The 17,050-nt window shown below is 43.2% G+C and overlaps 1 protein-coding gene across 1 annotated transcript in view; it reads left to right on the top strand.

Annotated features, from left to right (window-relative positions):
• LOC127628661 (PR domain zinc finger protein 5-like) overlaps nucleotides 1-14,802 on the top strand; it is a 100,621-nt gene extending 85,819 nt beyond the window's left edge. The window contains 1 exon segment of the mRNA XM_052105443.1: nucleotides 14,230-14,802. Coding sequence (XP_051961403.1) covers nucleotides 14,230-14,394 — 165 coding nt within the window. The 3' untranslated portion in view covers nucleotides 14,395-14,802.
• The last annotated feature ends 2,248 nt before the right edge of the window (nucleotides 14,803-17,050 follow it).

Below are 17,050 nucleotides of genomic sequence, written 5' to 3' on the forward strand. Positions count from 1 at the left end.
CTGGATAGCCAAAACTTCACCTTCCACGACAAAATAATATTATATCTTTATTTCAATTGGGTAAATTCTCTGAGGCCAATAGACATCACTCAGTGCTTCAGCTCTGCCTCTGCACTTTTAATATTCCCTTCAAATTCCACAAATGTTTGTGTTTTGGATTTTTTGAATTAGGCATACAGTATGATCCGGCCCCTAAGAACGTGCTTCCCAAGCCATGCCCACAGAGGACTTGCAAGGGCTTGCACACTTTTGCTTCATTATTATCAAGGACTGAGTCCATCAAAAGATTCTCCTCCCAATATTATATCATGAGGGGTGCCAGTGGCTTGCAACTTCCCTTCAAGATCTATAAAAAAGCCCTGTGCATGAATATTAGCCAAAATAAGACTTTTTCCCTGAACATCAGCTAAAACAATAATGACTCTTCCGAATTTATCTTTACTCTGTTTGAGACATTTTAATTGTAGATGTTTACTTATCAGCGTAATGACTCCCCTGCTCGAACCAGCACTGTAAAACAAATGCCCACCCAGCGTCCTGCAGAGAAAGGTGCATTTCTTGTAGAAAAACTATATCATATTTCTTACGCTTAAGAAGAGAAATAACCTTACTTCTTTTTATGGGGTTCCCCAACCCATTCACATTCCATGTTGAGAGAGACAATCCACTCATATTAACATTTGACATTTTGACATACAGTATAAGAAAAAATTGATTGAGTGTCAAAAACAAAATTATAAAGACCACATTCAAACATTAGTGCAAACATTAGAACCTGAACATCTCCCAAAACCAAATAAAGAAAAAAGTGCGCATTAACCCCACACACAACATCGCAAACTGGCAGATGCCCAGATGGCTGACATGCTTACCCGGGCCACCGCCAGAACCCTCCGTCCTCCCCACAGCCTTCACGGCTAGATGAGATCGCTCAGTGCTCCCCTCCAAGGCCTGTAGGATGACATCATCACTGACCTCCAAAGCCTACAGTGCTGCTGTACAGGCTGCCTCCGCCCTGCATGCCATGGCCAACCTGCAAGTTCACCATGACAAGGCACTCAAAGATCTGCACTTGGGTAGTCCTGACCCCGACATGTTGCAGGAAATGCGCTCAGCGACCGACATCGCACTCAGGGCCACGAAGGTCACAGCGCGGACACTCGAGCAGGCGATGGCCACCATCGTGGTCCAGGAACAGCCTGGTCGATATGTGGAACGTGAACAAGACACACTTCCTCAAAGCCCCTGACTCCCAGTTCGGTCTCTTCGTAGACACCGTGGAGGACTTCACCCAGCAGTTCTCAGCGGTTTTTTACATCATGCCGTGCAATTAGAAAAGTATGCTCACTGAGGGTGTCCTCCTGTGGCTTCCAGAAAATGTGCAGCTCCGCCCCAACCTGGGCCCAGCTCTCAACCCCAGCGTCGAGCGCCCCACAGGAAGCGCACACCCCACATCTCCCGAACGTCCTCGAGGACCCGGAAGGCTTCCAAGCGTTCCTGAGACAGACGACCAAGCGTTCCTGAGACATTTGCTCCAGAGCTGGAAAGCAGAGCACTCTGTCCCCCGGTGGAGGGCTGAGAGGAGAATCTTCAGTTCAGTTTGTTTTCTTTGCCGCACCCCCTTCGGACTGCGGTATCCACACTCTCAATAAAAGAGCAATTTCCTCTTTCTCTTGGTCACATGGCCCGCAAATGCAATTCTCACGGCAACCCGGTGCCACACCTCAACAGTCCTGGCACTCCGGACGCGAAACCCCCACCTCCGGACCCATGACTGCTGCACCCCGGCCAGCCGGTTCTAATAAGTCCAGAGGATGCCTACACGGGACCTCCTCCACTAACCCACCCCCCGCCGTGTGTGCGGAGCAAGGTAAGTGCTTCGAGACTTCTCTCAGCACCAGACCCTCGGGTCAACTGGGAAAAAAGTAAGCTTGCCCCGGTTCAGAGCATCTCTTTTCTCGGCATGGAGTTAGACTCACCAACAAGCGCGCGCAGTCAGTGCTGAAATGCCTCACCTTGTTCAAGCCAGGCACGGCGGTTCCTCTAAAACAATTCCAGAGGGTCCTGGGGCATATGGCATCCTCCGTGAAGGTCGCGCCGCTGGGGTTGATGCATATGAGACCACTTCAGCACTGGCTCCAGACTCGAGTCCCAAGATGGGCATGGCGCCACCGAATGCATCGTATGTTCATCCTCCCTGCCTGCCGCCAGATTTTAACCCCTGGACAGACCTCTGTTTTCCCCTTACAGCAGGTCCTCTTACAGCAGGTGTCTCGATGCGTTTCACAGACACCTCCAAGCAGGTTTGAGGCGCCGTGTGCAACTGTCATGCAGCCGCTGGCTCCTGGAAAGGGCCCCTGCTTCATTGGCACATCAACTGCTTAGAGTTGTTGGCTGTATTTCTTGCCCTGTGGAGGTTTCTCCTGCTAATTCAGGGCAAGCACATCCGCTCAGACAGTACCGCGACGGTAGCGTACATAAATCGCCAAGGCGGCATGCACTCCCGTCATATGTCACAACTTGCCTGCCATCTCCTCCTTTGGAGCCAGCAGCGACTCAGATCGCTGCACGCCACTCAAATCCTGGGCAACCTCAACACGGCAGCAGACGCACTGTTGCAACAAGGTACGCTCAGCAGAGAGTGGAGGCTCCAATCCCAGATGGTCCAGCTGGTTTGGGAACGGTTCAGCAAAGCACAGGTAGACCTGTTCGCTTCCCAGGAGACCTCCCACTACCCGCTCTGGTACTCCCTAACGGAGGCTCCCCTCGGGACGGACGCGCTGGCACACAGCTGGCCCTGGGGGCTGCGCAAGTATGCATTTCCACCAGTGAGACTTCTTGCACGGGTGCTGTGAGGATGGGGAACAAGTCACTCTGGTGGCCCCCTACTGGCCCACTCAGACTTGGTTCTCAGAACTCGTGTTCCTCGCGACAGCCCCTCCCTGGGGAATTCCTCCACGTCTGGCCCCTGGACGGGATGTGGAAGATCAAAGTGGCCTGCAGAGGTGCACAGTCGGGTCAATGCTCTCATTTCTGCAGGAGAGCATGGAGGGGAGGCTGTCCCCCTCCACCTTTAAGTTGTATGTAGCTGCTATCGTGGCCCACCACGACGCAGTAGATGGCAAGTCCTTGGGTAAGCACGACTTGATTATCAGGTTCCTTAGAGGCGCCCGGAGGTTGAACTCTCCCAGGCCATGCCCGCCCCCTTGCGGGTTCGAGCACACTCGACGAGAAGTGTGGCATCCTCATGGGCACTGCCCAATGGCACCTCCCTAGCAGACATATGCAGAGCAGCGGGCTGGGCAACACCCAATAGATTTATGAGATTTTACAATCTAAGGGTTAAGTCAGTTTCGTCCCGTGTGCTCTCAGGTCCGAGCCGGTTGAACTCGGTAGCGCGGAACAAATGACCCGGTGTACCGCTTGCATCTAGTGCCTTTCACCTCCACTGAGGCGATCACGAGTGCTCTTACCCCAGGAGACTCTGCAAACTCGGCTCCCTTGATGACTCCTCACTAGCCCTCTGGTCTGCGAATTCAGTGGAGGAATTCCCCGACCAGACCCACTACGGGTACTGAAACTACTCTGTACTGGAATAGTTGCTCCACAGGAGGAGCCCCTGTGTGGATTAATCACCTTGTGTGGATTTTCTGTGATACGGTCCCCCTATGGGCGGACCCACATCTCCCTTGGGCAGTCCCTGCTGCCCCCCGGTCGCCGTGTTGTAGCAACTCCTCCCTTGCAGCAGGTAGGATCTACCACCGTGCCATACCCATATGTAGCCTGAAAACCCATGTGACGTATTTCGCCACTCTTTACCTCCCCCCAGCCTGTGCAGGTGGTGGTCCGTACAGGGGTAAAATTGCTTGTTGATTAGCACCACCTATTGTAAAAGTGTAAATGTTTGGTCAACTGTTTAGTGAATTCGCCCCACACTATTTTGTTTCTCAGACTTGTGTCAGAATTAATTTTAAAGACAATATGCTAAAAAGCTAAAGAAGCTAAAACTGACTGTTTACTCTCTTGATACATGTTCTTGGTCTTATGATGCCTTAGAGTGCAGCTGGGAAGCTCCTACATCAGATTTGGGCTTTTGTTACACAGCAGAAAAACTATTTTTCTTACTGAGTATGTTTGTCTTATTTTCCAGTTGCTATGGCCAACTCAGTTTAAGATGGCAACATAAAAGGGGAGTCAGATACAAAAATGCAATTATTATTATTATTTTTTTTAATTTGTGTGTTGGAGGGGGGTATTCAAATAAACATTAGGCGAAAGATGTGTAGAGGTTTAAACAGAATAAAAAGTATCATTATTAATCATTTTAATCTACTTGACACACAAATCATGTCTAGTAATAACAGTGATTGTATTGTCATGCAGTTAACTTCTACCAAATGAAACAAAAATATTTTCTAAATAACGAAGTGGTCAAAAAAATCATAACAATTCCAAACATTTTACTCTCTAACTGCATGTTTTGTAGTGACTTAAAAATCACTCTATGACAACAGGATATCAATACTATGCATTTGTAAATACAATTTGTATACATATACAATATAATTGTAAACATAATAATAGTAATTGAAAAATAAACCATGACCTATAAATCTTTGTTAAAGTGGCGACCATCAGGGACATAATTTGTTGTTCCACAATATTTTCAGAGTTTGGACATGAAATGTATGACCACCTACTGGTGGAATCTCCAAACTGCAAAAGCAGGAACTGAATTTTGACTTTACATTGAAAACGTCTCGGGTTACATGTGTAACCCTTGTTCCCTGAAAAAAGCTTCACTATGATGCTGCGCTTTTGCTAAGTGCTATGGGGAACAATCCTAGTTGTGACCGAGCTGAAATAATGTGTGTAACACGTCAATGAACATTGAGCGGAATTTATAGCCTCGGCTGATGTAATCATTAGATGCACCTGCGTAAAGCAAATCGCAGTGCTCGCACCCGCCCTGTTACAACGCGAGAGCAGCGCGCTCTTCCCCCAAACAAACAGAGCAAAAACTGCAAACACATCGTTTGCGGCTTTCAGTCATTCTCTCTTTTTTTTCTTTTCTTCTTTTTTTTAAATATATATATATAATATTTTCTAAACAGAAGAGAAAAGAGAAAAATGTTCACTGCATACTGCCTAACCAATTCTATCTCCTAACAGAGGAAAGAAAGTTTTGACAGGGTTTGTAAAACACACAAACAGAATCGCTCTGAAAAAAGAGTTTCTGACGACACCTGGTGACGTAGCCATTTATAGCCTGGCTGCAGGTGCATCTAATTACATCAGCTGAGGCTATAAATTCCGGTCAATGTTCATTGACGTGTTACACACATTATTTCAGCTCGGTCACAACTAGGATTGTTCCCCATAGCGCTTAGCAAAAGCGCAGCATCATAGTGAAGCTTTTTGTAAAGGGAACAGACCTGCTTCTAAAACACCTTAGTGCAATTACCTATTTCTCAGGGAAAATATTTTTTGCAGTTTATGACAACATGGCACACATTCAAGTCAGAAATAAAATCTGAAGAAGCCAAACAAATTGTTTTTACAGTGAAAGTTTTACCAGTCGGATAAGTTATTTAACAGTGGCCTAAGTGATTACACCTGTATCCTATGATTTATTAATGCATGGAATTTAAGAAAATATTAACTGATGTGCATTAAACCAACTGTGTAGGCTAAGTCATTAGTTTTATAGTAGTTGACTATAAGCCCACTATGTCATATAGAACAAATTAATATCCTTGACAAAAAGCATTGAAAATTAAATAATTTTGCTTAATCATTGCTTTCCATCATCTTTTATGTCAAAACTCCCGTTCCGACATCAGCAACTCATGTCTTATCTAGAATTCAGAGTTTCCCACCGCTAAATACTTATTACGATAGTTCCGACTCCACTTGAAGGCTGCATTGTGTATTGTGCACGATTCATCAATGCATGTTATTCCAAAGAAAAAATTTTGTTTTCATATTACATTAAAAAAAAAACTTTCTCCTGAAATTATATTTCTGCTGACGAAACAAGGGCAGACAGGCAGGGAAAAATAATATCATAGCATAACATCCATGATCCCATCAAATCCTAATGAACAAAATCAAGTCCTGCCCTACATTATTTCCTGCTGACTTTTCTGTTTCGCTCAAAATTGTGTTCCTTTATGGAAGTTTAATGGCACGATACATCAACAGCTGTAACAATGGTGGTCCAGAGAGTGAAGCACATGTGGTCCACCTTATGATACAGTTGAATACTGCAATCAAGAAGAAACGCTGACTAGTAACCAACTGCCTTTGAGATGAATGGGGATGCTAATGGATAACTCTTTCCTTGTAGAGTAATATGCACCTCCTTGGTCAAGAGAAAACCCCTAAACCTAAGTTAAGCTTATTGAAAAGTGTATTGTTTCTTTAGTGATTAGACATATGAGTAGATACTGTACAAGGTTTGTGGTATTTACTCTTTAGACAGTTGAATCAGAATGAGTGCAATAAAGATCACTCCTAGACATACACACACACAAACACACACATACACACATGCAGAATTTCCTCTCTATCTGAAACACTCTGTCAACAGTGAGACTCTTGTGGAATCTAAACACACACACACACAGTGGGAAGTTTTGCACACACTTTTTATGAAACTAAATGATTAACATACCCGTATATACAGTATATTTGATTTCCAAGGCAAGCTGTACGCATGTTTTTCAAAAATTTTATGGGTTTCAGGAGTGTAAGAGAATGAAATTGACTGTTTCCTGCGGGGGGGTTTTCTCGCCGTTAGTCGTGAATCTTTCCTTGTTTATTATTTGTATGACCATGCCAATGATGTTGAAAATTATCTTTTATATGCATCTAACAAATGTTTTAACCGGTTTCACTGACAGTGCATGCTATTTGCTGCTACTGCCTGTGCGTATAACTATGTTGTTTTTCAGAATTTTATTTTTTTAATGAGATTTTACATTTTCATAATTATTGTCTACTGCAGTTATGCTGTAGCAGACAAACACAGCTGTACTTATATGTACTTACAAACTTTTAAAATTATATTTTCTCTAGGGTACAACTGGTGATGAAAATTAGCCTTTGGCTAACTCTGGCATGTTACAGGCGTACTGTTGTTAATATGCATTGTCCTGGCAAATAAAAAAATAAATAAAAAAAATACAAAATAATTTTTTAACTGCAATGTGCCAGAAAGCATGTTTAATCCAAATTAATTTGAGGCCATATTGTTGACTGGCTCTTGAGTATTTGACTTCATTTGAAGTGGTTTGCAGGGTGGTCGAGTCTTTCATGGCTCCTGTTGAAGCTGAAGAACAAGAACATTGTGATCGTCTAGGTTACTGTTGTAACCTCCGTTCCCTGATGGAAGGAACGATACGTTGTGTCGAAGAAGCGACACTAGGGGTCTCTCTTGAGAGCCTCGCGCATCTCTGAACTTGAGAAAAGGCCAGTGAGAAATTGGCAGACAGAATTTGCATGTCCCGCCCCGGACATACGGGTATAAAGGGAGGGAAATGCATCTGCTCATTCAGGATTTTGCCTGAGGAGCTGACAATGAGGTTCGGCCGTAACAGTTGCTCGGTTCAGCGATGTGGTCGGGAGGACACAACGTCTCGTTCCCTCCATCAGGGAACGGAGGTTACAACAGTAACCTAGACGTTCCCCGTCTGACGCTCACTTCGACGTTGTGTCGAAGAAGCGACACTAGGGGTCCAATTTTAATCACGCCATGCGCTGAACCGTGTGCGTGCGCTGCTGACACAGGTGCAGGCAGGCAGTTGCATGCCAAAAACGACAGGCCATGTCAGACTGCACGTACCCTTCCCCAACGCCCCATAAGATCGTCATAGCCTTCTGGTTCTCTACGCCCTGATATGGGGGCACAAGGCGATGTGCCAAACATGGGAGCAAGCCGCGCCTTCTCTCTCTCTATGTTTCTCGCATAGAGTTAAAGCGGCTGGGGCCATCTTAACGCTATCACAAGCATCGGGGAATGTGTTCTTTCCCAATTCCTATTCTTTCAGGGGGGAAAGACCCTGTGGAGACCACACCTTCCCAGGCTGGGGGAGGTAAAGTGTGGTCGAATACATCACATGGGTTCTAAGTTGCATGTGGAGAATGGCACGGTGGTAGATCCTACCTCATTGCTACAAACACGGTGACCGGGGGCAGTAAGGACTGCCCAAGGGAAACGCGGGTCCGCTAGCAAGGGGACCGTACCGCGGAAAATACACACAGGGTATCAAGTCCACACGGGGGCCCGAGCTGTGGAGCACCTATTCCAGTACAGACTAATTTGAGTACTCACATTGGGTTTGGTCGGGGAATGCCCGAGAGGACCACTTAGAGATCCCAGGTGGGGAACAGGCTTGGCCGGTAAGGATTGAACCTCCTAAGGAACCTGATAACCAAGTCGTGCTTGCCCAAAGACTTGCCATCTACCTCGTCGTGGTGGGCTGCAATAGCGGCAAACTTACACCTTCAAGGTGGAGGGGGACAGCCTCCCCTCCAACCTCTCCTGCAGAAATGAGAGCACTGACCTGTCTGCACACCTCTGTGGGTCTTCAGACCAGGAAGAACACCAATTCGCGAACAAGGGCCACTTCAGGGCATAAAGTTGCCTGGTAGATGGAGCTCTGGCTTGGTTGATCATGTCTACGACAGCAGGTGGTAGGCCAGCTAGATCTTCTGCATCCCGTCCAGGGGCCAGAGAAAGAAGGTCCTTCCTCAGGGGAATTCGCCAGGGAGGGGCTTTTGCAAGGATCTGAGAAGCAAGTCCGAGAGGGCCAGTAGGGGTAACCAGAATGACTTGTTCCTCGTCCTCCCTGACCTTGCATAGCACCTGTGCAAGAAGGCTCACTAGGGGAAATGTGTACTTGCGCAGCCCCCTGGGCCAGCTATGTGCCAGCATGTCTGTCCGGAGGGGAACTTCTGTTCGGGAGTACCAGAGCAGGCAGTGGAATGTCTCTCGGGAAGCGAATAGGTCTACCTGTGCCTTGCCGAACCGTTCCCAAATCAGCTGGACCGACTGGGGGTGGAGCCTCCATTCTACACTGGGTGTACCCTGTTGCGATAGCGCGTCTGCTGCCACATTGAGGCTGCCAGGGATGTGAGTGGCACGCAGCGACTTGAGTCAGGGACAGGGACATGCTGAAGAGGAGGACCTTGTACTGATATGCCTGGCTGTCGAACGCGAACAGTAGAAAGGGTCGATGTCAAGGCAATATTGAGACGTGGAAGTACGCGTCTGTGGCATGGGGACATGGTCATGTGTTGGTCTGTGGGAGAGAGAAAGCGGTAAGGCTTGTCACCTGGTTTGTAATTAACCCTAACACCTGTGTCTTGTTATAGTGATGCGGAGCGAGACATAAAAGAAATGTCGAGTGCCCAGAGAGAGAGAGTGACCTGAAGGCTCACAAGCACGCTCCGAGAGAGTTTTTATTTGGAGTGCTGTGATTTATTTAAAGACGTATTCTTTAGTTGTTGACGGTTACCGTCAAGTGTGTTAAAAAGTAAGCGAGAATAAAAAGTCTGACTTTGAACTTGCTTCGCCGTCTCCTGACTCCTCCATTGCCGAACGAAGTGTGTTACAGCGTCCTTCAGGTCACAAATTAAGATGTGTCTTTGCGTGAGCATTTTGAAAGGGAGTTTGTGCAAGGCCTGCTCTCAACACGGTGCCACACCTCAACAGTCCCGGCACATCGGACGCGGACCTCCCGCCTCCAAATCCACGACTGTTTCCCCCCGGCCGGCCGGTTCTGACGAGTCTAGAAGACGCTTCCATGGGACCTCCTCCTCAGTCACTAACCCTCGGCAGGCAGACGGAGCACAACCCGGTGCACACCACAAGACAGTGCATGATACGAGAAATGGCCTCCGTCTGCTTCTTCACCGTTGAGAACTGCTGGGCGAAGTCCTCGATGGTGTCGCCAAAGAGACCGAACTGCAAGACAGGTGCATTGAGGAAGCGTGCTTTGTCCACGTCCCGCATCTTGACCAGGTTCAGCCACAGATGTGGTTCCTGAACCATGAGGGTGGCAATTCCAACCCCACGCTGACGGCAGCCCGGGCAAGCATGTCGGCCATCTGGTCGTCAGCCTCTGACTGGGCGTGCTGAACCGAGGATGGCAGCCCAGTTGAGTCTTCCGCATCAGACGAGGCCGCTGCCATCCCTAAATTGCCTCCATCGCCAGTCGGGTCGTCCTCAATCCCGTGGGAAGGAGCGACGTGGGGGCGGCTGGAGTGGCGTTCCTTTTTAGGAAGGAAAGCCGCGACCGCGACGTTGCCATGGTAAGGTTCTCGCAGTGAGAACACGAACCATCTACAAACGCTGCCTCGGTGTGATCATGGCCCAGACACACGAGGCAGCGCCTGTGACCACCAGGAGTGGAGAGCACTCGACCGCATCCAGGAACTACACAGCCGGAAGGGTATCTTTAAAAAAATATAAAATACATTTCTTTAAAAAAAATTATCTTTTAGGGAACGCTGTTGAAGCGCCCAGGGGCAAAGCTGCACTGCCGTGCAGAGAAGGAGAAAGCCACTGATATGCGGCGTAGATCCAACAGCATACGCTCTGAGAGATGAGATGAACAGTCTTGTGAATTGCAGCTCGCTGCATACACAACCGGTCGGAAAATTTCTGAATGAACAGACGCATTTCCCTCCCTTTATACCCATATGTCCGGGGGAAGGACATGCAAATTCTGTCTGCCTATTTCTCATTGGCCTTTTCTCAAGTTCAGAGATGCACGAGGCTCTCAAGAGAGACCCCTTGTGTCGCTTCTTCGACACAACGTCGAAGTGAGTGACAGACGGGGAAGTTCTGTTATGAAGTGTTTTGATGGGGAATAAAACAAGGATTTGAGTGTTTCGAAATGCTCTAGTTCTCCTCTTAAGGAATTTCATTGGCACAGGTCTTGTTATTTTGATGAGTTGTGTCTCCATAAGCAGCTGTGCATAAATGGAATGGTCTAAAAATCTTTATATAAAACGGATATTTCCTGGCTGTAAAGTCTGATTGGATGAACAGCAGAGTAGGTGTGTTAATATCGAACGGTGATTAAAACCTGTGCATTAAATGGATGTAACGCATGCATTCCAGCCAATCAGAATCGAGTATTAAAATAGACAATGGAATCATTTAATTTTATTGTTTTATTTTTATTTTAATAAAAGACTTGGTCTCTCATGGCTTATTTAATTTATAAAAACAAGCTGATTTTCATTTAGATGTTAACAAATATTTTCACATACACACACACCCAAATAATATCTGCAGTTCATGTCACAGCAGCAGAGTTAGACTAATGACAATTCTATCAAGGTGTTAAATGTTCTTCATGCTGTTTAAATAAAAGATTGCATTAATTTAATGGAGAAAATGATAGCTATGATGTCTTTCTGTCTCTATTCATGGAGATAAAGAATATTGAGGGTTTTTGCTGAGATAAAGTTGATTTATCATGTGAAATGTATTAGTGTGCCATTGGTGATGCATATTTGATGGTGTGTGTAGCGTGGCAGCAGGCTGCAGTTCTGATTGCAGGATTAAACTGAATGTGATTTACTGCGCATGTTGTCAGCAGTTTGCTAACTGACTCTTGAGTGTCTGTTTTGTTGGCAGTGTTATTTCCAGTGCTTTTGGCATTGTGTGTGGGTGTGTGAGTGTGTGTTAGAGTCAACAAATAGCATATGGTAATGTAACAGTAAGAAGATTTCATGTGGCTCCCGCCCTGATTTGTAGCTGTTTGGTTATGTTTTCATTCATTCAGTTATTGGTTGTTTAGATGTCTGTTATGATTCTTTAGCATTTTCCCTCACATCCTCTCTGCGGTCACAGAGGCTCATGAAGTCATACTAATACACAAAACATTAGTGAATAGAAGTTTGTAAACAAATGCTGCTTCACTAAAAGTCAAATGTCAAAATAAAAACCTTCCTCTCTAGGGTTTTTTTTTTCATGTGTTATGTAACGTGAATACCCTAACAGCTACCAGACTAATTCATGCACTTTTCTGTCATTAAAAAAGTCTGCAAATGTCAGCATCACAATGATAGGGTGTTGTGAGTGGTTGCCAGGGCATTACTATGTGGCTGCTGAAGTGTTATGGATGGTTGGCAGGGTGTTTCCAGGTGGTTGCTAGGCCATTGCTTTGTGGTTGCTAGGGTGTTAAATGGTTGTTTACTGGGGCTGGGTAAAAATACAGATTTTCCGATTAATTGTGATCTTCTGATTCTGATTTGAACAATCCCGATATTGACTGTTAAAATCATAAGAGTGAATGTTTTTTTACTCTATGCCAGGGGTGATAATTACGTCATTTGTATGTCATGTCTTGTCTCGTCTCGTCATGGTATGTCTTGTTTTTTGTTCTCTGTCGCCCTCCGCTGGTCTTTCTTGGCTACTTTTCCTTTCCTTTCTCTCCTCCTCCAGCTGTTCCTCATCTTCCCTTAATTCCTCGTTTATTCCCTTCTCACCTGTTCCCGTTTCCCGCTGATTAGGTGTCTACTTCTCTCTCCGCTTTTGCTGCTTTCTTTGTCTGAGTCTCACTAGAGTTTCACACGCAAGATGCAACCACTGTCTCGTTTGTCACTGTCCGGTCCTGTCCTGTTGACACCCGTCTGACAACGTTACCTATCCACTGCTAATCATCTCGCTATTTGCACTCTGTCCAGTTCGTGCTACGCTGCTAGTGATCTGATTTCTACACTCTCTCGCATCAACCCTTTGGAAACCAGCAGCCTGTCGCCGCTTCTCTGTTACCCTCATCAGATGCCTAAGGATTCTCTCTGAAAGCTATCTGGGGAAGTTTCCGTTATATCATCGCCCACTCTGCGGGTAGTTTGTGTTTGCCATACCTCTCAAGGAGAAGATTTGTGTTCTTCGTTTTGCTGCATTGAACTTTCATTAAAGACTCTATTTTGATTGAAATCGCTTTTGGGTCCTCACTTACCTGCATAACAACAACCACTGGCTGATCTCGCTAACAGGCCAAGGAGGAAAAGATTTTGTTTCTAGTCATTTATTTCTAAAGTGTCAACAGCTCGATAAAAGTGTATTTGTATCAAAATGTTGTACTTGAGATGTAAATTCAGGATAACTTTGGTAGCTTTTAAAAATATTGATGTAATATAAGCATACAGTGAAGACCTATAATTAAGGGGTATTTACACTTGGTCACTTCAAGTGTTTTTACTGATCGGATTGCTATCCAATTGAATGAACATTTACACTTGAATTTAAAATATTTTATTTATTACTTGATTCCAAGTTATTTTTTCCAGTTTATGTTTTCATCCGTGTGTGCGTGCTATATATTTTTCCCCTTGGGGATTTTCGTAGGTAAGATATGTTATACGCATCAGCTGCTCTCATTGTCAGTGTTTAGTTTCAGTTCCATGAGCGATCTGAATCATATAAATGAAAAAAAAGATTCTGTCTCTCCTACAACATGCATAATTTATTACTATTTATTGCGTGACGTGAGCCTTATCAGTAGCAGCTGTTATGTTTTGCATTTCCCTTGTGCTGATGTTGCGCTGTTTGGGTGCAGTAAAATTTGCATATGACTTGAACAGACATATGCATTTACACTTGACTGAGTTACCAATGGAATGCATTTCAAACCACCACTGGTATTGGTGATCGGATTTATATCTGTATCGAATCCGTCTTGGAGGGCATTGAAACTTGGTCTTTTCATTATCGGATAACAATCTGATCAGCAAAAATGCATGAAGTGACCAAGTGTAAATTTGATTTGTTCTGTTGCTTGTATCAAGATGAAATATCAAGAAAATGGATTCATGAGCCATGGCGAATTTTGGTAGAGTTTATTATCTGTAAGTTAAATAGCAGTTGAACTGCATAGTTTGGGCCCCCTGTTGTTATTTTTACAAGTTTTTTCAAGTTAGAAAGTTCTGTGTGTAATTTACATCATTATATGAGATAAAATGTATTTTATATAAGCAAATTGGACAATATAAATTAATTATTGTATACACAAATTAAACACAATTGAATCAAAATAAAATTGGGAAATCTGTATCGATATTGCAAGCACTTCAAGAACTCAACGTATGAATGACTGACAGTGTCCCTACATATTAAACTGGGATAGGAGAAATTATTTTATCATTGAGAAAAATTACATCAAGATTTCCCTAGGTTGTGATTCCTAATTCTGTTGTGTATTACAGGTGTGCGACCTATCGTTCAGTCTGAAGATGATGTTGATCAGACACAAGCTGACCCATAACCCAAACAGACCCATGGCTGAATGCTCGTTGTGCCACAAGAAATTCACCCGTAATGACTACCTCAAAGTCCATATGGAGAACGTGCACGGAGAGATGGAGGGATAGACACATACAGACCCATACATATTTACATAGACACACACTTTCAAATCATATCTAAAACAGTTCTTCAAAGGATGCATAAATAAAGAGTATATACAGCACACACTTTCACAAGCACATTGATGCACTTTCACAAGTACTGTATGATCAATGCACACACTGTAATCGGTGTGTATAGACATTACAAAGATCTGTTTACATCTTTGTATGTACGGAAAGCATGACAATGTACAATTGTATATCACCATTTTTAAGAGATATTATGTGATAAAAGACCATGTTTTGCCAATTTTCTACAACCCTGTTTGTTGTTTTTTATAACTATATAATTCAATATTTATCATGTTATATTAAGAGTTTTTCTTCAGGTTCACGTGAGGTTTTTGTTTGATTGTAAGATTAACATGTTGTGGATCTATTTTGAAAAGTTTGTTATGCATTTGGCTTTTGTTTTGATGAATGCGCGAATGTGGTCAGTCGGAATTCTTTTTTATTTTTTGGTCAAATTAACATTTTCTCAACCTAGCCTGTTCCTGTTGCAGGATCCATACAGCAGTACTCTCCAGAATGCAGAGGATAGTCTTTCTTCCCAGATCATCATTTGCTTAAGTTAATTATAAACATTGTAAACTCTTGGTGTCAGAGGAATCAGATGTGCTTTGACACTTGATTAGATATGCTCTCTCGATGGTTGTGCTTAAAGCCTGTAAAGCTGGTTATCATTAGTTACAAAATAATTAATGCCTAAGTGCGGCTTTAGTAAAAAAAAAATGTAATTACTTGTAAAGGCTGAGATATTCAACCAAACTGCACAAATTCTAGAAATGAACTCTAGGAACCAAATTGAACCCTTTACTATGCAGGATCAACATATTATCAATTCAGTTGAAAATGTTCTATAAAACTTTGTTCAATAAAAGTATGGAGTCAGAGCCCGCTCAGACTCATTGAGCTATGAAGCACATATGGATGACACAGGTTCGAGTCTGATCTAAGACATTTCCTGATCCCATTCCCTCTCTTTTTCATTATTTTCTTGTCATTCTTTATTGTTGAAAATATAATCTTTGTCCAAGGAAAGTGGTAAAAATAAAATATACAGGAACAGATGGGAGCTTATTTTCTGAACATTTTAAAAACAACTGTTGTTAAGTAGTTTATTGTTCACAATATGATTTTCCAAAGGGTTTCTGGCCCTCATCCCTTAACCCTACCCCTAAAATCAAAAGCTCTCATTGGATAATATGAATGACAAACAACAAATTTTAATGAAGGAATATGTCCTACAGTATTTTACAGTACTGTAAACATTTTCAGTTTTATTGTGGCCAAATATTGAAACAGTTCAAAATCTGTCTATTAAATTTGTATGGTGCAATACAAGTTAAACTCAATTGAAAGTATTTGTGCCATAATGATAATCTAATAGTTTAGACTTGTTCGTCCTTTTCTTTATAAAATAGCAAAAATGGAGGTTACAGTGAGGCACTTACAATGGAAGTGGATGTGGCCAATTTTGGGGGGTTTAAAGACAGAAAAGTGAAGCTAATATTTTTATAAATTCACTTACATTAATTCATCTGTTACAACTCATGTATTATTTGAGCTGTATGTTTGTTTAAATTATGATTTTTCCAGCCGTTTTAGGGTTTCCGGCATTGCAAAGTAAAATCGGATACAACTTTACAAAGAAAAGGTAGTAAGTGATTTCATCACACTAAAATCATGTTAACACACATATTGTTTATGTCCCGTGGCTGAACTTTTGAAAAAGTGAGTGTTTTAACATTCATAAATTGGTCACATTAACTTCCCTTGTAAGTGCCACACTGCAACCCAGATGTTTACTTTTTAAGAAAAGGAGGGACAAGCAGAAATTAGTTTTTGTGGTAATAATTTTGCCACAATACAGACTGAGCTTAAATTAAACCTAGAATATTCCTTAACTCAAGCTGACTTCTATCACTTTCAGACATTTTACATTGAATTCTAGAATCAATTGTCAATTTAACTCTCTTGTTTCTATCATTTTTGTTATTTAACTCATGTTGAATTTTAAACTCTCAGGTATATAATTCATGCTAAGCTCATGAACTGTCTTCTTAGATTTCCAGGTGATTGGACTTTAATTCCTCTCTGTCATTTTGAGAGGCATTGACTGAATTTTCTCTTGTACACGCTGTTACGCTTTCTGTCCTTTTTGCTGTTGTTTCTCTTTTGTGTTAATATGACCTCCTAAAGCATTTGGGAGAATAAATTATTGTCGGATTGAAAGTGATGAGGTTAAAATGGTCTTTATCTTCAAGAAAAAGTGTGTTAAACTGGACTCAGAGGAGTACAAGTAATCATGTCATTGGTTGAAATATTACAGATATCCTTTGCTCACTTAAACATACCTAATTATCTCTTCTCTTTAAATCTCTTCTAGACAATCCTTTATACCTCTACTGATCTGCTCCTTTTTTCTCCATTTCGTTTTGTTTTTCACTTAATTATTTTCACTTAAAACTTTTCTCTGCCCTTCTCAGTTTTTTGCAGTGGTCCACCCATTCCCTACCCATCATTGCCACCTGTAGTTTCTGCAGTTAACTCTTTCTTTTTGAGATACTAAGGTTTTAAACTCAGAGAGGCTATGATCAATTATGGACCATATAATATA

The sequence above is a fragment of the Xyrauchen texanus genome, chromosome 35 (assembly GCF_025860055.1).
Source record: "Xyrauchen texanus isolate HMW12.3.18 chromosome 35, RBS_HiC_50CHRs, whole genome shotgun sequence".
Classification (NCBI taxonomy): Eukaryota; Metazoa; Chordata; class Actinopteri; order Cypriniformes; family Catostomidae; genus Xyrauchen; species Xyrauchen texanus.